A 26,072-nucleotide genomic window follows, 5' to 3' on the forward strand; every position below is an offset into this window, starting at 1 on the left:
TTTTTTGAAGTTTTGCACATTCTACAATGTGAGTGGAAATGTTTTTTCCATTAAGCAAATGACATTTCTTGTTTAGTCTTTTGTTTGTATTCACCTGAACATTTTAGCTCTTACCTTAAAGGGCTCAGTCCTTCAAGAGGCTGAGCACTCTGGTCCCAACCTAGCAAAACAGTTAAGTGTATGCTTAACTTAATGTGTGCGCTAAGGGCTTTGCTGAATCTGGACCAGAGTGCTCTGCAGGACGGAGCCCACTCGCAGCTTTGTTTGGGAGCATCACTGCAGCAACAAAACAGTGCAGACACACTCACTATGTTCACCGTTCACTTTCCTGGTCCCAATCCCACACCATGGAAATCAGTGGAACTTTTGTCATCCATTTCAATGGGATGAGGATCAGGCCCTGACATTTCTACATGGCAAGATTACAAAGCCAGGGGCCAAAATGAAGGAAAATTAGTTCAGGGACCAACCAGCATCTTATTTCTGGGGGGAAAATATCCATTGTCAAAGTGATTTCCTAACAAGGTCATTAAAGCCATGTTCTTATCAATAATTTTTTGACATTGTTTAAATTATTAATTCATCCAAGTGCCTGGGGAAATGTATTTTGTATATGACAGACAGTAAATCCATAGTGTGATTTTTGTCTTCTGCCCTCCAAAGCATGTGGCAGAGGGAGCAGCAGGGATACTGACCAAAAAAATTCTCAAAGTACATTAGCCATTGTAGCTCTTACTTTATATATATATGAAACGTATGAGGGGACTGTGGATGGACAAAAGACCTACATCCACACTTACTGAGAAACAGCTAGTTACCCAACGCTTCAACATAGTAAAGAGGAAGCTGCTCTCACAGCTTGAGATAGACCAACTCCACATTGCATCCCAGACTCAAGAAGACCTGGAAGAACAAGTGGATGTGCAGCCCACACCTGAAGCTGAAACTTCACTGCCACCCCCTCCATTGCAGAGCACAGCAGCTGATATGAGGCATAAGATCATGGAGAAACTAGCTACAGTCAATCCTCGAGACCGATTACCAAGGCTCAGTGGAGAAGTACCATCAGATAGTATGTTAGAAGATGCCAATAGAGCCCTCATGACAATCCCTACTACCACCATAACTCAAACCAATGAACTGGTATACGCTACAGCCTCTGTAATCCTGGAGATGCTTGGCTACACGATCAAGAAGAACAACAGTATGTACCCACCCTGGAAAATGAGGTTGGAGGATAAGATCAAGGCGACTCGGAGAGAAGTTAGTCAGCTGGTGGAACTACAGAAGGGTGTAGAGATTAAGGATAAGACTTGGCTACTGAAAAAATACAAGGGCCTGACTCCATCTGAAGCCCTAGAGACTGCTAAACAAAGGCTCACAGCACTGGCTACCAGGCTAAGGAGATACACTAGAGAAGCAGAGGCCAAAAAAGTAAATGCCCTGTTCTCCAAAGAACCATCCAAGGTGTACTCCCAACTGCAGTGCAACAACACAATAACAGCAGAGCCACCAGCAGCAGAAACTGAACAGTACTGGAAGAACATATGGGAGAAAGAGAAGACTCATAACACCAGTGCAAAGTGGCTGCAGGACCTGAGAACAGAGCACAGCAATCTCCCAGAACAGAAACCAGTCACCATCACAGTAGAAGACATCCAGCAGCGGGTCAAGAACATGAAGAGCTGGACAGCACCTGGACCAGACATGATCCACACCTACTGGCTAAAGAAACTAACAGCAGTGCATGAACGCCTAGCAGCACAGATGAACCAGCTGCTAGCAGCAGGCTCCCACCCAACCTGGCTAACACAAGGAAGGACAGTGCTGATCATGAAAGACCCCTGCAAGGGGACAGAACCGGCCAACTACCGGCCAATAACCTGCCTCCCCACAACATGGAAAGTCTTATCAGGCATCATAGCATCCATCAGAACCTGGATATATAGATAGATAGATAGATAGATACAATGAGGTGTGTTAAGAATGGAATGACAGCCTCACTCTTTTCCATGCATTCAGTGCTAATAGTAGGGGGGTTTGTTGTTCATAATATCTATTTTGCTATATCTGGCAAGTAGTTACCATAATGAGAATAAAGATTTGTATAATTGTTATGGTTCAGTAATGTGCTATGCTAATGTGTAACAACAATAGTGGTAATAAAGTTTGATTATTTTTACATAATTTATCAATGAAAAACTTGACCTTTACTATTATTACATATGGAATAGTCTTTATTGGTAGCACCTGTGTTTTTCACAATGTAGACTTTACAACTATAAAGAGGGCTCGAGATTGGTAATGAAATATGGGGCCTTCCCATCTAGGCCACTGGTTCAAATCCATCCAAAGTTAGTGATGATCAAAAGTGATCTGACGCCAGCTTGGTGGCCTATGTAAAATGAAGGGGTGGGAAGTCCCATTCCTCACTGGCAGATGTGGATGTCACAAAATCCACCACCAGAACTGAGTGTGGGAATCTGTATTTGTGCAGATAACAGGTCCCGCTGTTGGCATTCTTGGCAGAGAGGCCAAGGAACGAATGGCATGGAGTGATGCTTTTCATAGCACAACTTAACTGTAGATTCATGTCTGTAAATTGTACTATTTATTTGTATTCCGGTAGTGTCCATGGCCCCAGTGGAGATCAAGCCCAACTGTTCTACATGCTGTGTAAATAAATAGCAAGAAGCTGTCCCTGCCCCTGAGCACTCACAGTTTAGACAAGACCGACAGAGATGGGGGGAAAAGGAAGTATTATTCTCCGTATTTTACTGATGGGGAACTGAGGAACAGAGAGAGAAATTGACCTAAGGTCACACAGGAAGTCACTGGCAGAGCCAGGACTTGAACTCAGATCTTTTGAGTCCCAGTTCAGTGTCTTAACCAAAATCCCATCCTTCGTTTCTAAAAATTGTTTTATGTTATACTTAGTTGCCATTCTATTTTGAACACGACATTCTCATGACGTGAGCTTTAATTCTCAGTCACCTCCTTCATTTTCCTAGTCACAAGTCTATTCAGATAGGCTTCTACAGTGGAGCAGCAGAGCTCATTTAAAAAGTTTTCCCTGGTGTAAATATGAGGGCTAATTAGGGATGGGTGAGCAGGTTAAGTAAATCCCCTACCTCAAATCAAATTTGAACCACTGCTGTGGATAAACAGCTTGATCCTGTGAGTTGCTGAATGCCCTCAAGTAAGTCAATGTGAGTTCAGGGTGCTCAACACCTCATAGGATCAGGCCCTTAATTCTGCCTCTACTATCAAATCTCTGTAAAGACTTCTAATCCTAGTCCATCTCCCACTGCTGTTTCCTCTTCCACAGGGTTCTGGTGGGCACTTGGCTGAGCTCAAGTGCACCACTTACTGTCACCTACTGCTTCTCCTCTAGGAGCCCAATCCAACTCCCACTGAAATCAATAGGACTATTTCTACTGAACTGACTGATAGTTGGACTAGGTCCTACTTGAAAGTAAGTGTCCAAATGCACCTCAGAGCATATGAATTTTTCCAGCTGTGAGTTTCGGCAGTGTTTACTTGTGGACAGGGTTACATTTCCCATTCCTATTTTATTTTAAAGAGAGGGATTTATATTTTCATTTTCCCTTTTTTTTTTTTTTTTTCCAGATTTTCATTAATCTTTCTAAATTAACTGTAAAAGTTACACTGGTTGGAGCCACAGAAATCTTTAAAGAAGCTTGAGTTTCTTACTGTCAAATGTGAGATCATGACTGCAAAATATTGCTTTCCCATTAAATCACAGTACTGAAACAAGGGGGATATATGTTTTGTGGGATATAATTTAAGTATACACCTGCACCCTTGTGTCATATAAACATGCAGACTTTCAAGTTCAAAGGTATTCAGCAGCAAACAGTGGAATCTCTGGTTATACATGATCATATCTTAGAAATGCCAGCGGACCTGCTAAAATTTGCTGCAGCATTCTCCCACCCTTATTGCAGAAAATGATACTTAACTGCTGGAGAAATTCGAGGGCCTTGATCATATCCCAGGCTATCAGCTTATAAATTTTATTTTGTTTCTCTGCATTCTTGATTTACATTCACTAATTGGAAGTTAATGTGCTCCCAGAGGCATGTAAATCATATTTAATCTAAAAATCATACTACTTTCTTCCAAGGTGTGCTTCAGAAGGCCACTGAACATGTTAAATATTCCAAATGCCATCTCTGTATCTGCTATGTCTTTGGTAATATTATAGTGAACCTTTTTTAGTAGGTGGTGGTGACTGGGTGTTTAACATAGAGGTTATTGTACCGTTCGCCTTAATCAGAGGAAGTTTTCTGAATGTAAACTAGTGAACATTAAAGCAACGCTCACTATATCTGTCCAGCTGAATTTAATTAAATAATTGCAAAAAAAGCAGTGAAACATTTCATCTTGATATTACTTTCCTAGTTCAGCTTTTGGGGTAAACAAACAAACAGTTCCCAGTGTAGAAAAGACAAATCAGCCTTGGCACCTACCCTGTAAAAGAATTATCAGCTAGAGTAACTTGACATAGGATCCAGTTGCTCAAAAATCCCACATATTTGATGTTTCAAATTCAGACATCCTTCATTTAGCCCAAAATAACAGACATTTATTGTGTACCTTGCAGTTGGTGACTATTTAACAGCAAGGTGCTCTCACAGCGTGGTACTCTTTACTTTATGTGCACAGTAATGAAAGTTCACTATTGATTTTTCTGTAGCTGCTTGTAACTATTATAGTTGATACATCAATAGAAAAGGAAAGCACAATGTTTCACAGGAGGCAGAAAATCAGAGAATACATGATACTGTGATAGTAAATCATGGCATAATCTCAGGAATTGATAGATGGTTACTGCTAACTTGAAACCCATGGCTTTCTCTGAAAAGACTACCCTATAATCGCCCAATATGTTCTAACAGACTGACTGCCTGTAATAGTGCTAACGGACACAACACAATGTTTCATTTTCAAAGTAATAGTTTCCACAAGCTCAGTTGTTTTGTTGTGGCAGAGTCCATTTTGCAAAGGGAGACGAGAGAATATGGTTTGAATATGGGTAGGACTTGAACTTTGTAAGAGATTATTTCCAGAAAAGAGCACAGAGGGTTTAAGTAAGTTGTCATTAATTCTCAACTTGCAGAAGTCTGCAGCTCTCAGTAAAGGAAATGCCTAAGAACTGGTTATTGTTGGTGTCAAAATATTTGAGCTGTTTTGTCAGAAAAGACAACTGCACAGAAAATACGTTTACCACAACCACTTCCGGTTCCACAGTGTTCTGAAAGGGTGCCAGAAGTCATGTGAATAATTGGTGGTGCTCTTAAGTGTCTGCTGCTGTGTCTGCAGAATGTTTCCAGTGCACAAATATGTCTGAATTGTACAGTATGCCTTGTGAGGTTTTTACCAGGAATGCTTTCAGCTGCTCCATTCCCTTTTCACCCCTGTCCCAGCTGCGGTAGTTTACTTGTGGTTTTATTAACTATATGGTCTCATTGCACTGCTAAACTTTTAAAATGTAAAGGTCCACGGTAAAGAAATGGGATATTACTGGGGGCAAAGCTCCAGGTAACATAGCTGACTGGATGAAGCTTTATGTATTATTTATACCTCTTCTGTGGCTCTCACAGTAGCCATTTACCCATGTTCCTGCACTTGTAGCATTCCCTTCTAGCTTTTTTTTAAAAGAGTTCAGGGTGTGATTTTTGGCCCTCTCAGCCCTCCAAAAAGCAGCAGGTGATTCCATCTCTGCAAGCCTGGACATCTGCCAGAAAAAATGGGTATCCCCAAGGGAACAGACATCCTCAGAAAATCACCTGCCTCCCTACTGAACTTGGACAGCAGTTGCCCTTTGAGGAAGAGTCTGTTTACGGTAATTTATTCTGTTTTTTTTTTTTTTTTTTTGGAGAGGAATTGTGAGGAGGAGGCCTAGAGTCCTTGCCTTCCCTGTCCCCAAGCAATCCATCCCCATGAAGGGTTTCCTGCAGCTGGGAGAATGGAGAGGGTGCTGTTGAGGTGCCACTCCCCATTTTGGCATTTTTCCCCTTCTGTAGCTCAACATCAGCAAGTGGAGGAGTATACTGGGACCCACATTTCCAAAGGGCACTGAAAGTCACTGTCTGGTGGTGATGCTCAAAGTATATTTCTTGCATAAACTCTTGAGTTTAATTTCTAAAAGCTAGTTAAGAATATCCCCAATCATTAAGGACAATGAATGAATCTTGTGCAGGCTGAGGTTTTGGAAACTGCATCGAGTATTTTGGGGGCTTCTAAAGCTAGTTCACTCTGCTCACTCTCTGCTGCATGTTCCACCATTGTGGTAGGCACTGTACAAACAGATACAGACATAGGGTCTCTGCCCTGAAGAGCTCATATACATAATTATCTATCTGTACTGTTGTAGTGCCTGACAGTCCCAGTCACGAGCCAGGACCAACAGGGCTAGGTGCTGTAAACACAGTACAAAAAGACAGTCCCTGCTCCAAAGAAATTGCATCTAACTACTAGTCTTAAAGTCTGTTTCTGCGCTTTCTTCCTTTGCTCCTTTCCTGTTCATTTATTTCATTCATTCTCCCTTCGTCTCTCACTGTTACTCTTAGCTCTATTCCATTTTTCTCTTTCCTTTCAGCCAATTTTCTCCTCCCTGCCTTTTAATATTTTCAGACTTCTTTCCCATGACCACCCTCCATGCTCTTGCCATCTTTCCCTCTGACCCTCATTCCATACCGTTCTTACCCTTCATCTTCTACACTTTCACCACTTCCTTTTTTGTCCTGATATGCTCTTCTTCCTCCCATCTGTTTTCCTCCCTGAACTTCCTTCTCTCTTGTTTGTCTGCGCTTGCCTCCATTTTCCTTTCCCTCCCTCAGATCCACCCATTACTTTTGCTTTCTCCTTTGCTAGGAAGCCACTCAAACTGCCACAGTTGTTCCTTCTACTCCACCCATGGTCCATATTTCTTTCTTTTCTCCCCTTTCAGGTCTCCCCCCCTTCTGTCTCTCTTTCCAGGTTGTCCCCCCTTCGCTCTCTCCCAGGTCCTTTATTACATGTCTCCTTTAACTACCTCCGTCCCCACTGTTACAAGAGTGCTCTCTAAATGAGATGTCTGTATATATGTCGTTAGTTAAATAATGTGCTAGAAGGTGGCGCTTAAGAATATGCAGCATTGTACACAGGTTTTCTAGGAGCAATAAAAGTAGTTGTTGTTGTGCACTGCAAATGGATTCCTTTGTGCAGCTCTTTACTTCAGTTCTTAACTGCTTTCCAGCTTGCATTCCTGTCTCCACCATGGCTAATTCCAGCTGCATGTTCTTAGCTGTAGGTAAGATAGGCCCAAGAATCTCTTCAGCCTGGCTGCAAAGAGTCTTTTGATGCAGAGCCAGGATGAAGCAGGAGCTACTGCTGCTATGTTCGTGCATGGCTCTCCACATCAGACCTCTCAGCAGTGGGAAGCAGAGGTCACGTCCACTCTTGCTGCACAGCCATGAGGCAGGCAGTGTACATTTGGTTGGCCAGCAGGTGGCAGGAATAAAAGCTGCCATTTACGTCTGGAAAAGGCACTGCTCTGCTCCCAGCCTGGCAGGGCTGCTACAGCCATAGTCAGGCATCAACAAGATGAGAGAAGTATGATGGGGATTTTTGGCACACACTGCAGTGTGTCCCTCCTTAGAGGCTGACTGTCACGTTTATGTTGGCTTTCAGGTGATCATCTATGTTCACACTGTATTTAAACACATTTGTAGCTAACAGCTCTGATCCCAGTGTGGAATGGGCCTTTGTTGGGCTAGATCAGGGGTAGGCAACCTATGGCATGTGTGCCGAAGGCGGCACGTGAGCTGATTTTCAGTGGCACTCACACTGCCCAGGTTCTGGTCACCGGTCCAGGGGGCTCTGCATTTTAATTTAATTTTAAATTAAGCTTCTTAAGTGTTTTGAAAACCTTATTTACTTTACATACAACAATAGTTTAGTTATATATTATAGACTTATAGAAAGAGACCTTCCACAAACATTAAAATGTATTACTGGCATGCGGAACCTTAAATCAGAGTGAATAAATGAAGACTCGGCACACCATTTCTGAAAGGTTGCCGATCCCTGGGCTAGATTGTTCCATATTTCAGACTTAGCTCATAGTTGTTTACAGCACTTCATTGTTCCCTCCTACACCTCATCGTAAATTCATGTTTGTAAACAAACTCTCGAGATGTTAGAAATTGGCTGGAAAAATCACTGTTAGGATTTTAAAAGGCTTCATATATTTAGTACTGCAAACTCCTACAAGTTAGATATTATGGCCAGATCCTGCCAATCCTTACCTATGTAACCAGACACAATGCTTACTTACAGGAGTAAGGATTTGCAAGAACCTTTTCATTTACTCTGTGGGCGGGAGTGATGGAAGAATTATTACCAGTTCTAATGACCACTTCTACATAAAAATATTTAATTCTCAGCCTGGCACAATTACTTTCAGAATCTATCCATACTTTCAGAATATTACCTTATGACTCAATTCAGCAAAGCACTTAAGATCAAGCTTACCTTTAAAAATGTGGGGTGGGCCTATTACATTCAAAATTAATCAAATGGATACGTTTTGCTGGATTGGGGGCCTTGGACACCAAAACTGAGGAAGTGGTCTAAGGAGTTTATTGCTTCTGCTTACAGTACTTGAAAATTGTGTATGTATGCTCATTCCCTCCCTCCCTCCCACCTCCCTAAACATGCACTCCAGTACCATGCAAACATTGAACATACGTAATCTACATTAAAGCCATATATGATGCACAAATTCCAAAGTGACCTATCAGACCCAAATGTGGATCTGTGCTGTTGATGTTTTCAGTATAGCTGTTAGCAGTGGGGGAAGCATCTAATACAACAGTGACTGACATTCTATAAATTCATTAGATAGATAAAGTCCCTTGATGATGTGATTGCAGAAGATGCTGGTAGGCTTATTCTGAAATCCCTACTGAATGCATATAAAGGCAGTATAGAATACAAACATCACTTGGATACCCATGTTTCTAATTACTGACAAAACTGCATCTAACAAATATGTGACCTAATTTTCTTTTCAGCATCTGATTCTTTTGTTTAAAAAATTGCATTTTTAAAAACGCAGTGAAAGAAACTGCAGGCTTTTTTGTCTTTAACATCCCCCCTTCCCCAAAGGTATCATGATCATATCGGGAGTAGTTCATGCCTGGTATAACTCCGTTGAACTCAGTGGAGTTACACCGCGGTGAATCTGCATCATTCATTGTGTTTTATCAAATATCATCGTTCATTTGCATTGATTTTTATTTAATTTCTACATAATTTTGGCTTAGTGCACTTGTTAAAACACAATCAATGTAACCATAAAACAGAAGGGAACCTCTACTTCCTTTTGAGGAGTTTATTAACCATGACTCTAACATCCAGAGCTGAGGTGAATTATAAAGGATTAAAAACCAAAATGGCTGATTTAATTCCTCCTCATAATTTATTAACCCCCCACCTCTGTTCATTTTATTCCTTTAAAATAATTTCCCTTTTTCATAGACACTGAACAGATATAGATTTAGAAACTCTTTGAAGAAAGGTAAGTAGAAAACAAATGTTAGCTATTTTTCTTCTAAGCTGATTGTACAGTGTTTGGAAACCAGCATGGAAGGCTGGACTAAAAAATTGTCAGCTTGCCGAATAAGTGTTGTCCAAGAAGCAAAGAGTAGTCTTGCATGGGCAACCCACTTTATCAAAATCCTCACTCCACACATCAACATTTAGCATCTGCAACAACTTCAGGAATCAGGATTCATTTCCCATTATTTGACTTTTTGTTGCTGGTTATGATGGATGAAGTAAAAGGAAGACACTTGATTTCTTTCCCTATACAGTAACTCCCCTCTTAATATCCTCTCGCTTAACGTTGTTTCGATCTTACGTCCCTGCTCAGTTACAGAACATGCTCCATTTAAAGTTGTGCAATGCTTCGCTATAACATCGCTTGCCTGCCTGTTTTGTCCACAGCAGGCAGCCCCCCATTCAGTTCCCCTGCGTCCCCCTGCCTCCTGCCCATGGCAATCATCTGGCTTGCAGCATTCAGGAGGGAGGGGAGAGGAGCGAGGACTCAGTGCCCAGGCTTCCCCTCCCTTCCCTGCCTCCCAAAAGCCGCAAACCAGCTGATTGCCACAGGAGGGAGGGGGGAGCCTGAGCGCTGAGTCCTCGCTCCTCCCCTCCCTTCCCCTGAACATTGCAAGCCAGCTGATTGCCGTGGGCAGGAGGGAGAGAGGAGAAGTGAGGATGTGGTGCACCTCCCCCCTGCCTCCTGCCTGCAGCAATCAGCTGGCTTGCAGTGTTCAGGAGGCAGGGGAGGGAGGTGGAGCCTGTGCACTGTGTCCTTGCTCCTCCCTGCTCCCTCCTGCTTCCTGAACGCTGCAAGCCAGCTGATTGTCACGGGCAGGAGGCAGCGGAGACAGCGGGGAGGATGCGGCGTGCAGAGTAGAGGGGGAGGAGTAGGGGGAAGAAGAGATGGGTTAAGCATGGGGACTTAGGGGAAGGGGTGGTGTGGGCAGGCTGAGGATTGAGCCTTCCGCCCCTGGTGCTTGCAGAGAAGGGGAAGCTGCCGCTGCTGCTGTGCAATGTGCTTCTCCTAGCCTTCAGCCTCCTTGCCTGCCTCATTGTCTCCAATGCCAGTGGGCTGTGCCTGTGTGGGGTAAGGCAGGGGCACCTCCCAACTATACTACTGTACTGTATAGCAAAAAAAATTTCCCTGGAACCTAATCCCCCCTCCCCTTTTACGTTCATTCTTATGGGGAAATTGGATTCCTTTAACATCGTTTCACTTAAAGTCGCATTTTTCAGGAACATAACTACAACGTTAAGTGAGGAGTTACTGTATAGAATTTAGAAGGGCCAGAGTAGCAAAGAAGGTTTTGATATAAACTTGCAAAGGAAAGTCAAGTATGTGTCATTTTGTGCCATACAATATATGGAATGTAAGTGTTCGGGTGTGAAAAGTGAGCTTTGAAAGGAAGAATTTCAAAGGGTTCCACATAGGTTAGCCCCTTGATTCCCACTGACATGAAAATGTAGAAGGTAACTCCTTCAGGACAATATGTTACACAATTTATAAATAAAAAGACTTCCCCCAACATCCATAAAAGTTCTTTAATCAGGGACTTATAGCTGTGACTTTAATGGAGTCTGTCATAAGGCAGCCCTGCCTGGAGTGCCCTCCTGTGACAGGCTGCAGCATGACAGTCATGCTTGCCTCAGTTTCCCCTCTCAGAGTCCCCAGTAAATCTACACAAGCTGTCTAGACTTCCTTCACTCACAGGGACCCTTTCTCAGTGCCAGATGATATTTTGGTTATGATACTTTCAATTATATAGCATCTTTCATCCAAGGATCTCATTATTACTTACAAAGGTGGGTAGATACTATTACCATTTTACAAATAAGGAGACTGAGGCATCATTTGAGTAATTGTCCAAAGCCACATTGTGAATTTGTGACAGTCAGTAATAGAAAACAATTCTCCTGACATCATCCCCTTGGGAAAAAACCTCATAACATGAGTTAATCCTAAATGTGTTCAAATCTATAGCAATTAGGATCAAAGAAATAGAAAATAAACAAAAGTAATATGTGAAATATTTGTATTGGTTCAACCTAGTTCAAACAGACTTTACTTTAATAGACTGTAAGGCCAGAAAGGACCATTATGATCATCTAGTCTGACCTTAAGGTCAACACAGGTCAAAGAACCCCACCCCTCAGTAATTCTTCCATCAAGCCCATAACTTCTATTTAAGCTATAGCATATCTTTTAGAAAAACATCTAGGCATGATTTAAAATCTTCAGGTGACAGAGAATCCACCATGTTCCTAGGTGATGGTTCAATAATTAAATATCCTCATTGTTAAAACTGCACTTACTTACTATGACCTGCCTAAAAAATATTTATTAGCTATCTCACCAGTTCCATTTAGAGCACATTTAGGGCTTGATTCCAGAAACGTGAATAATCCCATTGACTTCAGTGGGATTACGCACACTAGTAAATATTTGCAGGAATAACCTTTATTTGATAACCAGGGCAACTCTACGCTAATAAGAAACCAACTCAATGAATTTAAAGTGTCTCCTTGCTTGTGCAAGTCATTCTTAGGCTGGGAGTAAAGAACAGGGAATGTAAACTATCTATGCTAAACACCATCAGTTGAGTAAACAACACTATTAATGTAACAAGCATCACACGGGATAAATATATTGTCAAACTATTGTTTGGAAAAATATACTTAAATATATGGTGTTTTTAGCTCTTGCAGCCAGCTGCCATCTCATAATAAATGAACTTAGCTCCTTCCCTTGATATAAATACATATTGATTAGGTTTAAACTCTGAACTTCAAAATGAGTTATATTTGCCCATGGCTCAACTGCTTTGTTCACTAGAAAGAAAAAAAAAAACTCAACAACCGCAGCGCCTATTATACTGTGTTTAATTAAGACAAGCATCAGCTTTATGTACAATTATTTGCTTCTGCCAAGTCTCTATGGTGTAAATATTGAATGGTCACATCTCCTGAATGCTAATCAATCCTTTCTGAATTCCAAATGATTACATAAATTAAGGAAATGTTTATTTGCCAGTATTATCCTCAGATGCATACATTAGTTAGACATTAGGATCAAGATATGTGCATCTATTTGACAAGTATACAGTAAGTATTTTTTTCTAAATTAGACTATCATATGGGGAAAGTTAAAAGCCATGTCTGCATGCTAATAATGCTGAGAACCCCAGGATATTCCTCTTGCTTTTCTGAGTTCACTAGATACAATTTTTCTAATGCACTCGGGTAACAGTATGTGATGAATACATTACAAAGACCTCCAATGGTTATCACTAAAAACCATCGTAATATTAGACCAGTTCTAAAGAGGCATATTTTATAAGCTGTCAAAGGTAAAACAATAAATCTAGAGTGATCACGACGTGCATTCTAAATAAGATTAAATTAAATCATAAGTACTGTCTGTTTACTTTCAATAAGAAATGAAGCATATTTAGGCAACAATTCTGTCTTTGCATACATGTGTGCAGTCAGCTTTTACTGAACTCAGTTAAAGATCTGCATTAGCTACTGAGGGCAGAATTTGTCCCACAGTATACTTCACTTCCACCTTGTAGCATCTGTTTTGAGCTCTTTGAATGAAACTTGCTATATAAATACAAAGTATTAGGAGTATTATCTGTGAGCCTCCCAACAGCCGTTAAGATTAAAGAACTATTTTTGTTCCAATTTTACAGAAGGTGAAATACAGGCACAGAAAGTCTTACGTAACTTGCACACTGGAAATAGAATTTCCAGAAATAACTTTGTCTGACCTAATCTTTCCTCCTAATATTTTATGTTCCCAAATTTATAGCACCTTTAGTGATCTGTGCCTTTAACAAATCTAAACCAGAAAATCCAAGTGGCTGGGACCAAGTGTGGTAGATGCAGGAAGCTGCAGTAAAGGTCTGTTTGTTGGGTTGTGTCTCTGTGTGTGATAACAAATTGAGGATCATATACCCCTGCACTGATTACTTTCTGTCTAGCTATCTGATATTGTTCTTTGTTCCCTCCTCAGACCCCTTTGCCCTGCTCAAGCCACATGACTCACTGACCACTTTGTTCCCATCTCACACTTCCCAGATCTGTGGACGCCTTGTAACTCCCACCACAAACCAGTCCACATACCCCCTTCACATCCCTCTTTAAAACATACCACTTCCAAATGATATCCTAGTGTTCCTCACCCAAGATGGGCTAACTAATCTTGTGATAAAAAATAAACCCTCAGCAAAAACTGGAAGTGACAAGTTACATGTGAACCACAAAGCTTTAGCACTATTCGTTGCTGAATGCTTTCCCCTAGCTTTTGCCTGTTTAGATTGTAAGCTCTTTGGAGAAAGGGACCATTCCTTGTCTGTAAATCACTCAGCACACTGTGGATGCTATATAAGTAAATAATAGTAATAATTAATCACAAAATGCTCTTCCAGCTTCAGGCTGTTGCTGAGCTCTTGGAACCAACTGAAAAGAGTTGCCGCACAGATTTCTCTGAGTGCTTTCCAAGAAGCAAATGATGGAGCACAATAATGAGAGCTGTCCTCTCCCATCTGTGCTGGAGTACTACAGAGAATACACAGACAGAAGTACAGGTTTCTTTGCTAATATTGCTCCTATCTGGCAGAAAAAGGGCACATCTCTAATGGACAATATAACATCCAGGGAGAGTGAATCACAATTGTCTCCCTGTGTGACATGGTGGCCTGCTTGAAAACTAAGTCTTTTTTTAATAGCTGATTGTTTGCCATACATAATGATTAAATGTTTACCGTTTGTACAAGTCCCTGTTGCCTCATGTTAAGTGAGATGCAAGATCAATAGTTGCTCTGCAATTATTTGCCCATTGATAAAGCCTTCATTTCTTAAATGAATTACATTTATCTGTGTTCTGACAGTCATGAGAGATGTACCAGTCAGTTGCTGCCTATTCTAGCATTAAGTTCCTCAGGCAAACAAGTGGCTGGACATGGGTCAAATGATGTGTAACTTTCTTACTATTGGCATTTCACTTTACAAACTGTTCTGATGGAAGTGTTGACAAATCCTTGCTCAGTTCTAATGATGAAAGCTAGCACTACAAATAGGAAGTTTTGGTAAAAGGAAAACCATGGCTGGATTTCAGTTTAAATGACTTGACTGTAAAAATACTAGACAGCAATAAAGAAAAGACCTGTTGCACCTGAGAAGATGATAGAAAGTATCCCAAAGAGAAATCTGCTTGCTTGTTAAAATGTCCATTTTAAATTAGTCATTAAGTTAATGGAAAATTAATCTGAACTCTTCTTTTGTAGGAAGGGGACCTAATTTAGAGCTAAAGTGTGAAATCCTGGCCTCATTGAAGTCAGTGGCAAAATTCCTATTTGCTTCAACGGAGTGAGAATTTCACCAAGGTATGCTGTATTTATCTGTTTCTGCTTTAGGGTTGCAAAATGTTAGTGCTAGTCAGTGAAGCAGCAAGGTGGCAATGCTGTTTTGCTGCTAAAATACATGCACTTTTCTGTTAATATGCGTATATGAAGAGGAATATTTTTGACATTGAATTTCGAAATGATTCATATGTTTGTAGCTTTGTTTATATTAGCTGTTATTATTAAGCAAGCTGTAACTAGTATTTTAATTATGTTAGATGTTTAAATTTGTTGAGGGAATTGATAGCTGTTTCTGTGTGTGCAGTTTACTTAGATATGAATTTTTAAGGGTTGGGTGGTAGTACAATAAACAGTTAGTACCTGTGACTACTTTGCTTTCTAGGTGCAGTGTTTGGAGATGGAAAATCTGTGCCTGGGATGTTAATACATTAGGGATTTAATCCTGTGAGATGCTGAACTACATGTAAGACATGCTGAGCACTCTCCAGTTCCATTGATTCCAAGAGGAACTGAAAGCTCGGAACCCGTTGATGAATCAGGATCTGTAGGTAGAAATATTCTGAGGAATTATGTATTGGGATATTTAAGTATCTATTTTCTACTATTTTGACCCATCTCGGTCTTCAGTTCCCTGTAAAATGAGATCAAGTGTATCTGGTTATTTTTTGACCATAGTTTGCTGCCCTGTTTGGAAATGCCTTATAGAGTTTAATAGAAAATTTTTCTATAGGTTTTGGACCATTTTATAGAAAATTATACTCTTGCTGTAGAATTCTATTGGATGTTTCTAAAATCCCAAAGGAAGAATCCCATTCCTTGTTAAATTCTATAAATGTTGAATGTAATTTCAACAGAACTCTGTTTAATCCCCATAAAATTCCTTGGGATTTTTCCATAAAAGTCTCGTTGAGTGTGATCCTGTGCCCACTGAAGTCAAATACAAAACTCCCATTGACTTCAATGGGTGTAGGATCAGTCCCATGCAGAGAAGGCAGGTTTATTGATTTCACTCTAATTCATTTTGGTGGTAGTTAACGTCTTATGATCTCTGTGGGTCACATCCTGCTTCCTTAAAGGGGATGCTATTTCCAGATACCTGGGCTTGCTAACTCTCTTCTGATTTGCTTTGCTTCAACTCCTCTGCTCTCCATTCCTTGTGAGTTAGGCTATGGACTTCGATCAAAGCTGTGATTTGTAACTGGCATAGGCATACTTGTGCTAGCTTTAATGTAATTAGCATAGTTAAAAATAGCAGTGAAGACATGGTGGCATGGATCGCAGAGCGGGCTGGCAACATGAGTACCTACCCATGGGGACTGGGCTCGGAGAGGGGTCTTAAGCGACAATAGAAGAAACAACGCAAAAGGGGTGGGAGGCACCAGAAAATGATGCCAAAAGGGGCAAGGGAAAAAAAGGAACAAGGAAAATCTGTAAAACTCTCTGTTCTGGTTCCTAGTTAACTTTGGGATTGGCTGGACTATGGGACTACAACATGAATCCTCTCATTTAAGCTTCAACATCCTTTTATTATCTTGGGAATCAATCAAAAGCATTTTTCTGCACAAGCCCTTTGGACTGCTTTACTAGCAGATACTAACAGTCTACTTCTTTAATTTTATATCTAGACCAGCGGTTCTCAAACTATGGGGTGGGCCTCCCAAGGGAGGTGTGGGAATGTGTCAAGGGAGGTGCTGTGTGCTTGCGCTTTTTGTGTGTGTGTGAAGAGCTCTGGCTGACAGGGCTTGTGCAGAAGGGACATGCCCACCTGGGAGGTGGGGTTATGGGGACAACCGGAGCCCCACCACCCAGGCTTGGGGTCTCCGTCCCTCTCCTCCATCACTCAATCCTTCATTGGGAGGCAGCCTGAGCTCAGACTCTCCTTCTTGACCCCCTATCCCTCACCTGGAGGCAACAGGGCTCCGGCTGTCAGCCTCAGGGGGGCGGGGGCAGAGGCAGGGCAGAAGTAAGGATGGCAATGGCGTGTTAAGTCTGCGGTGAAAAGTGATATCAACAATATCACTAGGCAACTATCTGCATCTTTAGGTGCCTAAATACCTTCAACAATCTGGCCCTTAAACACATACTTGACTTTAAGCCTGTGAGCAACATCATTAACTTCAGAGGGATTATTCATCTGCTTAAAATTAAATATGTGCTTAAGTGCTTTGCTGGAAAGGACATCTGTGTTTACTATATTAATTATCTCATCATTCTACTTAAAATTTCTGCCTTAGTTCAAGTGGAAACTTCTGATGATGATGTGGATCGTGATTATTAATATATTTACATTTTACTCTTAGTAGGATAACATCTAACTTCAAATATTGGGCCAAATTCAAGCATGCAGTTAATAGGAGCCATTCTATTGACGTCAATTATGTTGCACTTGTCTGTGCTCGGCCTCAGTTTGGCCCTGAGAGTTAATCTGTTTTCAGATGCACTGGACCTCTCTCAGGTATATATAACTCATTTGATTTCAGCAGAGCTGGCCCTAACTTACACTAGTATAAGTGAGAGGATAATCAGACCATCTGTTTCTGCAAAGGGCTGGGCACTGTTGCAAGAAGCTGCGTGCCCTCAACTGCTTTGAAGCCAAGCTCATCACCTTGCAGAATCAGGCCAAGAGCCAAAAGTATAAAGGCAGGGAGCAGAATATTTCCTAACTGAATGGCAAGTACTAGAAGAGCAGATGATAATGATCAGACATAAAGACCGCTTAAAATAAATGTGTTTTCCAAATGTAATTAATTTATTCAGCTAATTTGAAATACCACTGAAGTGAGATGAATTTCTCTATATATTTTATCAGGGAAACGCTATAAGTCTCTTCAGACCTTTCTATAACATTGTCTAATGACTACAAAAATATACTGTACTAGACCTAAGGAAGCAGATGCCTTGCTTTACACCAGGTTAATTCATAAGACAATACCACTCCTGCCAAGAAAGGTTTGCTTTTCCTTCTCTGAACTTAACATACGGGAAGAGACAGATCTCCAAATATAGAACGTTAGTGTGTTGTGGTCAGTAGATAAATTACACCTCATTTGTTTTTGGGATTGAGCATGTACAAGCCTTGCAATCACCCAGTATGCCTGCCAATGCTGACATTGTCGGGTTTTTTTCAGTAACATTTCTGGTTATGTTATTTCACTACACATTCTATGTCATAAATTATTTTTTCTTCTTTAAGATACCTATATTTAAAATGAGTTTCCTTCATAAACACTCTAGTTTTCAACAAATGCTGTGTGGCAAGTCCAAGAAGAGTGCAAGGCACTAGGAGACAACTTTGAACATTAGGACGTAGCTCTTGGATTTATGCTGCTGCCCAGTCATTTCACTCCTGCAGTTTATTTACACATGTGCTGCAATAATTCTTTATTTTTAAAGTTTTATTCCTTTGCACAAGAGCTTGTAACTTGAAATTAAAGAAAAATATCAGTAGTGCTGAAATTTACAGGTATTTGTTTTTGTTACATTTGGCTCAGTCCCTGCACCTTCTATTTGGACAAAATGTCCTTTGATATAAATGGGATTTTTGTCTATGGAGGGATGGCTGGATTTGGCCCTATTTATATTTTTTAAGTCTCCTCCTTCAGCTGTCTACCAGCATATAATATATTCACCTGGCAAAACTGTATTTGCCGGCTTTATTAAGTCAACAAAATGAAAACCTAAAACAGAAGACAGGCAGAAAAATCTAGTCTCTTGAAATCAATAAGAATCCATCTCCCTAATCCCTTTTTTATTCATGGCAAGAGTGATTTTTCTTGACTGATTCATTGGGAGCACTGATTTAACTAATTTGTCTCGCATAGGTATCTTTTCCATTCTAAGGCCTTTTCCACTAGTACAAAATAATCTTCTCTTTAAAGTCTATTTCCTGGATAGATCTTTCATAAAATGACTACCATTTATTTGCACTTTAATAGTGCCTTTCATTGTGCTTTTAAAAACTATTAGTTACATTGTTGGTTTATATGTTGCAATACTGACACCAAAATGCTAACAAGACTGTGTGTACTTACCATGCACGCTCTTCTAAAATACATGTATATTTCAATCAGCTCTTACAGAATTGCTTTATAGAATTCAACACAAAATTATGCCTTTCTATAGTTTTTCTGAACCCTCCTTTAAAATTTAGTAAAATTTGGTTTAAAATTTTATAGCATGTTAAAGTACACATTGAAAGCATATCATACCCTTTTAAATCCAATAGAATCACTTTCACAGGACTCTATTTTGTAAATCCCTCCTACATTCTATAGCATTTCTCCAAATGTGATAATTCAAAAATTATTTCCAGGTTACTGTGAATATCATAAAATATGTTTCAAAGTCTTACTTCATTTTTTCAGGAAAAAAATAAAAAACATTTTATGAAACCAAAGATTTTCAATTAAACAACATCATCAGTATTAAATAATGCACAAATAACAGGATTTACCTACCTAAACTAAAGAGCACCAAGAATTTGAGACACACAAACTCTCGTAGATCAAACTGCAGGGAACGAAGCTTTGCTACTAGCTCCTGTGCGTGGCTCATAAGGTTGTTGAGGGTGGCTCCTGCTTGAGATGCTATTACTGAATAATCCATCTGTAAAACAAAGTCACATTTTTGTCTGATTATCATTGCCAGGTATCGTGTCCAGTTGGAGAGTCTCAAGAAATCTTATGCAAGTGAGATACCCCAGGAAGTAAAACATTTTATTTTAATCTCAAAATAATTATGGAATCAAATCAAGAAGATTTTGTTTAGAAACCTATTCTTGCACGGCATTGTACTTTTCAAATGTTATTGGTGTAAAGCATGTAAGTTTATGGTATGTAACAACATTTTTGAATATTGGTTTGTACTAAAGTAAAAGACAAAATATTTTTGATATGATATTATTTGTTATTAAAACTGTCTCCTCCAGTTGTTCATTGTATCCAACTGTTGTCTCTCATCCTATATCTAGATTGTAATTGTAAGACCGTTCGGACAGGGACCATCTTTTCATTGTGTGTGTGTACAGTGCATATCTGATCCTTGATCGGGAACATTTGGTGCCATTACCAACTGGAGCATGAAAATAGTTTGATTCAAGGGGCTGAAATCCTGGCCCTATTAAAGTAAATGGGAATGTTGCCATTGACTTTAACGGGGGCCAGGCTTTCACCATAGGACTTTATTTTGAGGATCAAAAAGGTTACTGTACCTAAAATATAAAGAGCCATATCTGGCCCTCATTTACATACCCCTGATTTCAGCTAGGTTGCTCAGATGTAAATGAAGGCAGAATCTGGCCCGACTTGTCTGCTCTGAAGTTGAAGCCTGTACTTTAAAAAAGGAATTTTCAGTGGAAAGCACTTTTAAATTTATGTTTGAGAAGGGCTACATAGGAGCTAATTATTATTATTATTATTATTTATTATAAGATGAAATCCACCCTCAACTTCAGATAACATTTCACTGTAACCGAGTTGACTGAGTGAAATTTACCCATTGGCAGAGGTCTTGTACAAGGCCCTCTGTACTAAGGAAATACTCTGGTACCCTTGCTTGGAGGGCACTGGTAGAGGAGCCTCATAGGGTAGTTTTTGCTCCTGCTGTGTACCAAGGAAGTGGGCTCCATGCCTGCTTTGAGTACATTGATCCAGGGGAGACTGGTGCCAGATGTTTGAGAGGAGTGGAGCAGCTTCTGGCAACCTCCATAAATGGTACAGTTAGGGGCAGTGTTTTCTTTTCCAGCCCATAAATTGGAACTACAACTGTAGTCCCATAGAAATTCCCAGGGCTGTGGGAGTGGTTTCTATCTCTCTCAACCCCTGTCAAGCCAATGAATTCCCGTTTGCTTTGGTGAATTCCAGTGGACTTTAATTTCTCTCAGAGGAGTGAAGCAGGAGTGGTACAGACAGCAGCCTCATCCACAACACACCATTCAACTGCTGCAATGAATGTAGCAGATTTCTTTATATAGGGAGGAAAGCAGGACTGCTTTTGGGGTTTGCCTTCGTTGGTATGTACCTCATTTACTCTGTAGAGGAGCTAGGACTGCCTATGAACTTTCCTACACTATCGTCACATGTGCAGAAAGAATCAAATGTTGGAATTCATACCCTGAATTACAAAACTTGGTGTGCATGCACAAAGTACTTTTTTTTTTAATAAAGTAGCTTTGATAAATAAAAGCCAATTTTCTCATCTGTAAGAAGGAGACATTCTCTCTGCTAAATTTCAAGTTTCAACATTACACACTCAAGCTGTTTAAAAAAAAAAGAGTCAGTGAAAAAGCCAGGATTTAGAACCCAGGAGTCTGACTTGCAACCCTGTGTTCTTGCCTCTGGCCCAAGCTGCATCCCACAAACCACCATAATCACCAAAATAAATTAATTGTTTCAGTAAATATAAAATTGTAACGTTAACCTATCCGTCAGAACAGCAATTTTCTAGTAGTGACATGATACTAATTGTTTACTGCTGTGAAATTATTCATAGGAAGATCATCTCATTCACAACTTAATTTCTCCTTTTGTAACTGTACTGCTTTGTTAGGGGAAAAAAAATCTCTCAGTGCTGTACCAATTTCAGAATCTTCATGGGTGAAAATATGATCTTCACTTTCTAATAATAAGTTCAGATGTTTGGATGGATTTCAAGAATATTACTGGCCTTACTGCTGTGATTATACTATAATGGAAAAAACCCTATAGGTGTCTGAATGTCCCACCTTCCCTCTACTGGAGAGCTCTCAGGCAACCAGCTACTCTTTCAGGTGCATTTAATATTTGCAGCACCAGCAAATTTATCTGGGAGGCAAGTCCTCATCTGCCACTCACTAAGAGCAGACTGTATTAAATTTTTATATTTATTGACATTTCATTACCATAATTGACTGCACTTGGTTCTCTAGTAGAAGGCACAGGGCTGCCTCCTAAGCAGGAGAATTGGTCCCTTGAGGAGGATTTGCAATTAAAAACAAGACAGAATGGATTTTTTTATTGTGTAAATATGATGAGTTGAATTTTCAGCTTTAACTAGAGAATACTGGGTGTACAGAAGCCTTTTTCAGGAGTGAGAAAAATTGAGTCAGTGGAAAGACGACCCCCAAAGGTGTCAATCAGTTTATATAAAGTCAACTGTGCATGAAAAAGCCTCAGTTAATGTCTATTCTGAAAAAAAGTGTTCACGTTAAACAGCATGCTATTCTATCTGCCTTCTCTGTTTGCAGTGTACACAACTAGAGGAGTTTGGTCAGAGTGGATTTTATTTCTGTATCAAAGCAATTAAATACTAGAAACTCACAGATAACCACAACTATCTTCACACATCCAGTAACTATCCCAAATGCACCAAGCAATCTGTTATTTACAGCCAGGCACTTAGATACCACAGAATATGCTCTGAGGAGAGAGACCAGGACATACATCTTAACATATAACCACCTTCACTAAACAAGGACGGTCCACCGAAAAAGTAGACTCCATCATGGAATGGGCTACACAAAGACCCAAGAGTACCTGCTTCAGTACAGAAATACACCCCCTCCAAATGTACACATCTAGTTGTCACCTACCACTGCACGTTGGAGACCATTTTGGGTATCCTCAAACAATTACAACCCATACTTGATGGGGATCATCCTGAAAGAAATCTTTCCTGAAACTCCCTCTTCTGGTCTTCAAACAATCTTCCAACCTCTCCAAGCTCATCATCAGAAGCAAGCTCCCTCAGACCAGGACTCACCAACTCAAAGCACCAGACACTGCCAGAATAACAGATGCAAAATCTGTGGGCTACAGTGATTAACACATCTTTCAAGATCATCCATGGGTCCTTCACATGCCTATCACAATATACGGTGTATCTCATCCAGTGAACTAAATGCCCCAATAACAACTATGTGAGTGAAATGAGGCAATCACTACACTTTCAAATGAACTCATACAGAAAAATGATATAAGACAAAAACACTGTATCATCAGTGGGTGAATACTTTTTACAAAGCACTATATCTAACCTCTCAGTTCTCATCCTCAAAGGAAATCTGCACAACACCTTCAAAAGATGAGCCTGGGAGCTTAAATTCATAACTTTTCCTAGATATTAAAAATCGTAGACTGAATAGAGAGACTGGATTTATGACTTATTACAACAATCTATAATCCACTTAACTCCCTCAGTTTTTTTCCTTTCCCCTCTATGACTGGAAAGGAGTTAAAAGGGCCACTTCACCTTGAATGGTCGTTTGAAATGTGTAACCTACTTATGCTAAACAATCTGTTCAAACTCGTATTTAGCTCAGATGCTCTGAGTACATTCCGCAGACCTGAAGAAGAGCTCTGTGTAAACTCAAAAGCTTACATCTCTCACCAACAGAAGTTGGTCCAATAAAATATATTACCTCATTCACCACGTCTCTCTAAAAACACCCAAATAAACTACTTGTAACTTGAGCTGGAAATTCACATCATATGCACTTGTATACTGAAGAGCATAACTTTTACCTAACAGTGAGTCATACTGTGCCATCAATGTTGGTTAATTAAACCAAAAATCTGATTGAAATTAAATGATGATTTTTGCCTTGAGAGCGACGGTCTGATATTGTGCAACAGATTTTAATGCAGAAGATGGTTCAGCGTGACGATTGACGCTTTAAAAAATAAGAGCTTAAAACTAAGCTCCTAAATCCATATTTAGGTGCTTGAGGGTGAGATTTTCACAAGTGCCTAAGTAACTTATGAGCCCAAGTCCCATTTAATTCAATGGAAGCAATGTTAGGCCAATGCTGAGTACATTTGAAAATCCCACCTTAAAACTGTAAAAAGTGATGTTGTATTTGGGAAAACTTATATCGGAAACCAGATCAAGTTGATTAATACAGTTGTAAGATATTTCCTTAGATGAGACCAAATTTTGAAGTCCTTACACACAAAGATCTCTCTGAAGTCTATGAGAGGTTTTGCCTATGTAAGAATTAAAGGCAAATCTTGTTTACAAGGGAAAACTATATTCTGGGCTAAATAAGCTTTGAGCCTGAAGGCCAGGATATGAATACTACTGACTTAACAGGGACCATCAAATTGATTGCTGCTATTATGATTTATTATTATAACTGTGCTCTCCATCTCACATGTGCTCTGATCAGCTACTGTCCATGACTGCCTGAATTTCTCCCCAACCTGTCACTTGACTTGTGGCTGGCCTTGTCCACAAGCAAAAGGAGTTGTGGCAGTGGCACAATGAATCTTTTGTGCCCTGAACAGGTGCCAGCAAGCCTTTGGGAGCAGAGCTACTACTCCTAGCTAGGACGACTACTTCAAGGCATAGCCAAACAGTTGGCCGTAGCAGTCATTCAACATTTGGTCCGTTCCTGTGCGGCTGCAAGGGTCTGATGGCCCAAGAAGCCAACATCGGAACAGATTTGATGAACCCATGTAATAGGGGATCTGCCTCTTGGCTGCTTCCACCGCTTGGCTGGTGGAATTTTATCCGAGATGTTACAAGCCACCGGGAGAACAACATTCGATGGAATGTCTTGTGGCATTCTCGCTAGGACTAGTAGCCTCCTAAATACAGATTAGGAAAGATGAGGTCCTCATCCCTTTCACTGGACAGCAGAGCAGGACTGATCTGAAGGGGACAGCATGCTGCACCTTCTTGAAAGACAGCAGAGCTCCTGCTGCAATGGGTTCCTCAGGAGGAATTCTGGTTGAGCCAGCCAGAATTCCACAAGGGATTCCACTGCAATAGAACTCTTCCATACAGATCCTAATACAAATCGTAAAACGTAAAAGCACAATCTGGCTCCTTTCCCGCACTAAAATTAATTCTTTTTTAAATTAAATTGTATTTAACATCTAGGATCAGGTGGAGGAAATACAAGGTTGATGGGTGAAGCATGTGAGTGGGGAGACTGAAGCTGAAGTGGTCATATTTGCTGAATGCTTATGGATGGGGGGGCAGTAGCAAGTCATAGTGTAGTGATTTGCATAATCACTGTACTGTCCTTTTTCAATAACTAATCCTCTAGTTGGGTAATAATTGTCCTCAGACTAGTAGATTACAGTGACTTTCACAGTGTATAATTATATAATACCAACTGTACCTCTGAATTTTACATCCTCTTCAACCAGTGCCAGGAACTGCATAACGGAGGAATAAAGCTACAGTTACAGCTCAATAACTGGACAGCAACTGGACATTCTGATGGGCTGAGGTAATTTAATTTAATTTTATGATATTTAGTTCATATCTAGTTTAGGAAATTAACTTACTGTTTGTGGATAAGTGGGTGTGTTTGGGGAAGGGGGTGTACAGGCAGGTGACTTAACATAAGTTAGCTTCATACCGAAAACTTTCTCATAAGGATGTCATACTATAGTGACAAGCATGGTTTGTATAGAGAAGGATTATTTACTATCACAAGCATAATTATGCTTCTATTGTTTGCTGAACCGTGAGACTGTACACCTTTCACTGGCAACTGCATTTCACTTTTTTATGTAGCTATTAAAACTCATTTAGAACTTTTCATATATAACTTGCCTCAGTAACTTAATGTTTTTCATAAATATTTGCTTCAGATTTCTAGAGATGGGCTCATCTTGGACAAAGACAGAAGGTACAGTTAAATCAGTTTTAGTTATATTAATTAAATTGTAATGACTTGTACAGTGTAAGATGCCTGTCATTTTAACATGGTACACAATAATAGAAGATAATGAATTAAGTTGCCAGTGGACCTTTCCCTTAGGAGGATGATATTGTGGTTGCTAATTAGCTATAATATGCAAATAGTAAAACTGATAACACTTCAAAGTACTGTAGTTGTTTTGTCTAACTTACATTATAAAGACCACAAGTACATCAAGATAGGAAAGGATTGCAATTTCCTGTATTGGGCCATATATATATTATCTACAGTGACTGTTTTGACTTTGTTATAAAACCTATCATTGTAAAAGTATTCTTAAGGTGCTGTACAGAGAGTAGTTTTAATCAATTACTTATTTTTTTATAGAAGTAATGACCAAAATCAGATTCTTCAAATTAACAACATTATAAACATTATGTTAAAGTAACATGCAGGATCTG

At 40.0% G+C, this 26,072-nt stretch overlaps 1 protein-coding gene across 1 annotated transcript in view; it reads right to left on the reverse strand.

The window, feature by feature from the left end:
- The window catches only part of NR5A2 (nuclear receptor subfamily 5 group A member 2), a 104,022-nt gene that overhangs the window by 13,033 nt on the left and 64,917 nt on the right, over positions 1 to 26,072 (reverse strand). Inside the window, exon 6 of the mRNA XM_032773492.2 lies at positions 19,439 to 19,586. Coding sequence (XP_032629383.1) covers positions 19,439 to 19,586 — 148 coding nt within the window. The remainder of the gene's footprint in view (positions 1 to 19,438; positions 19,587 to 26,072) is intronic.

This window comes from Chelonoidis abingdonii, chromosome 7 (assembly GCF_003597395.2).
Source record: "Chelonoidis abingdonii isolate Lonesome George chromosome 7, CheloAbing_2.0, whole genome shotgun sequence".
NCBI lineage: Eukaryota > Metazoa > Chordata > Testudines > Testudinidae > Chelonoidis > Chelonoidis abingdonii.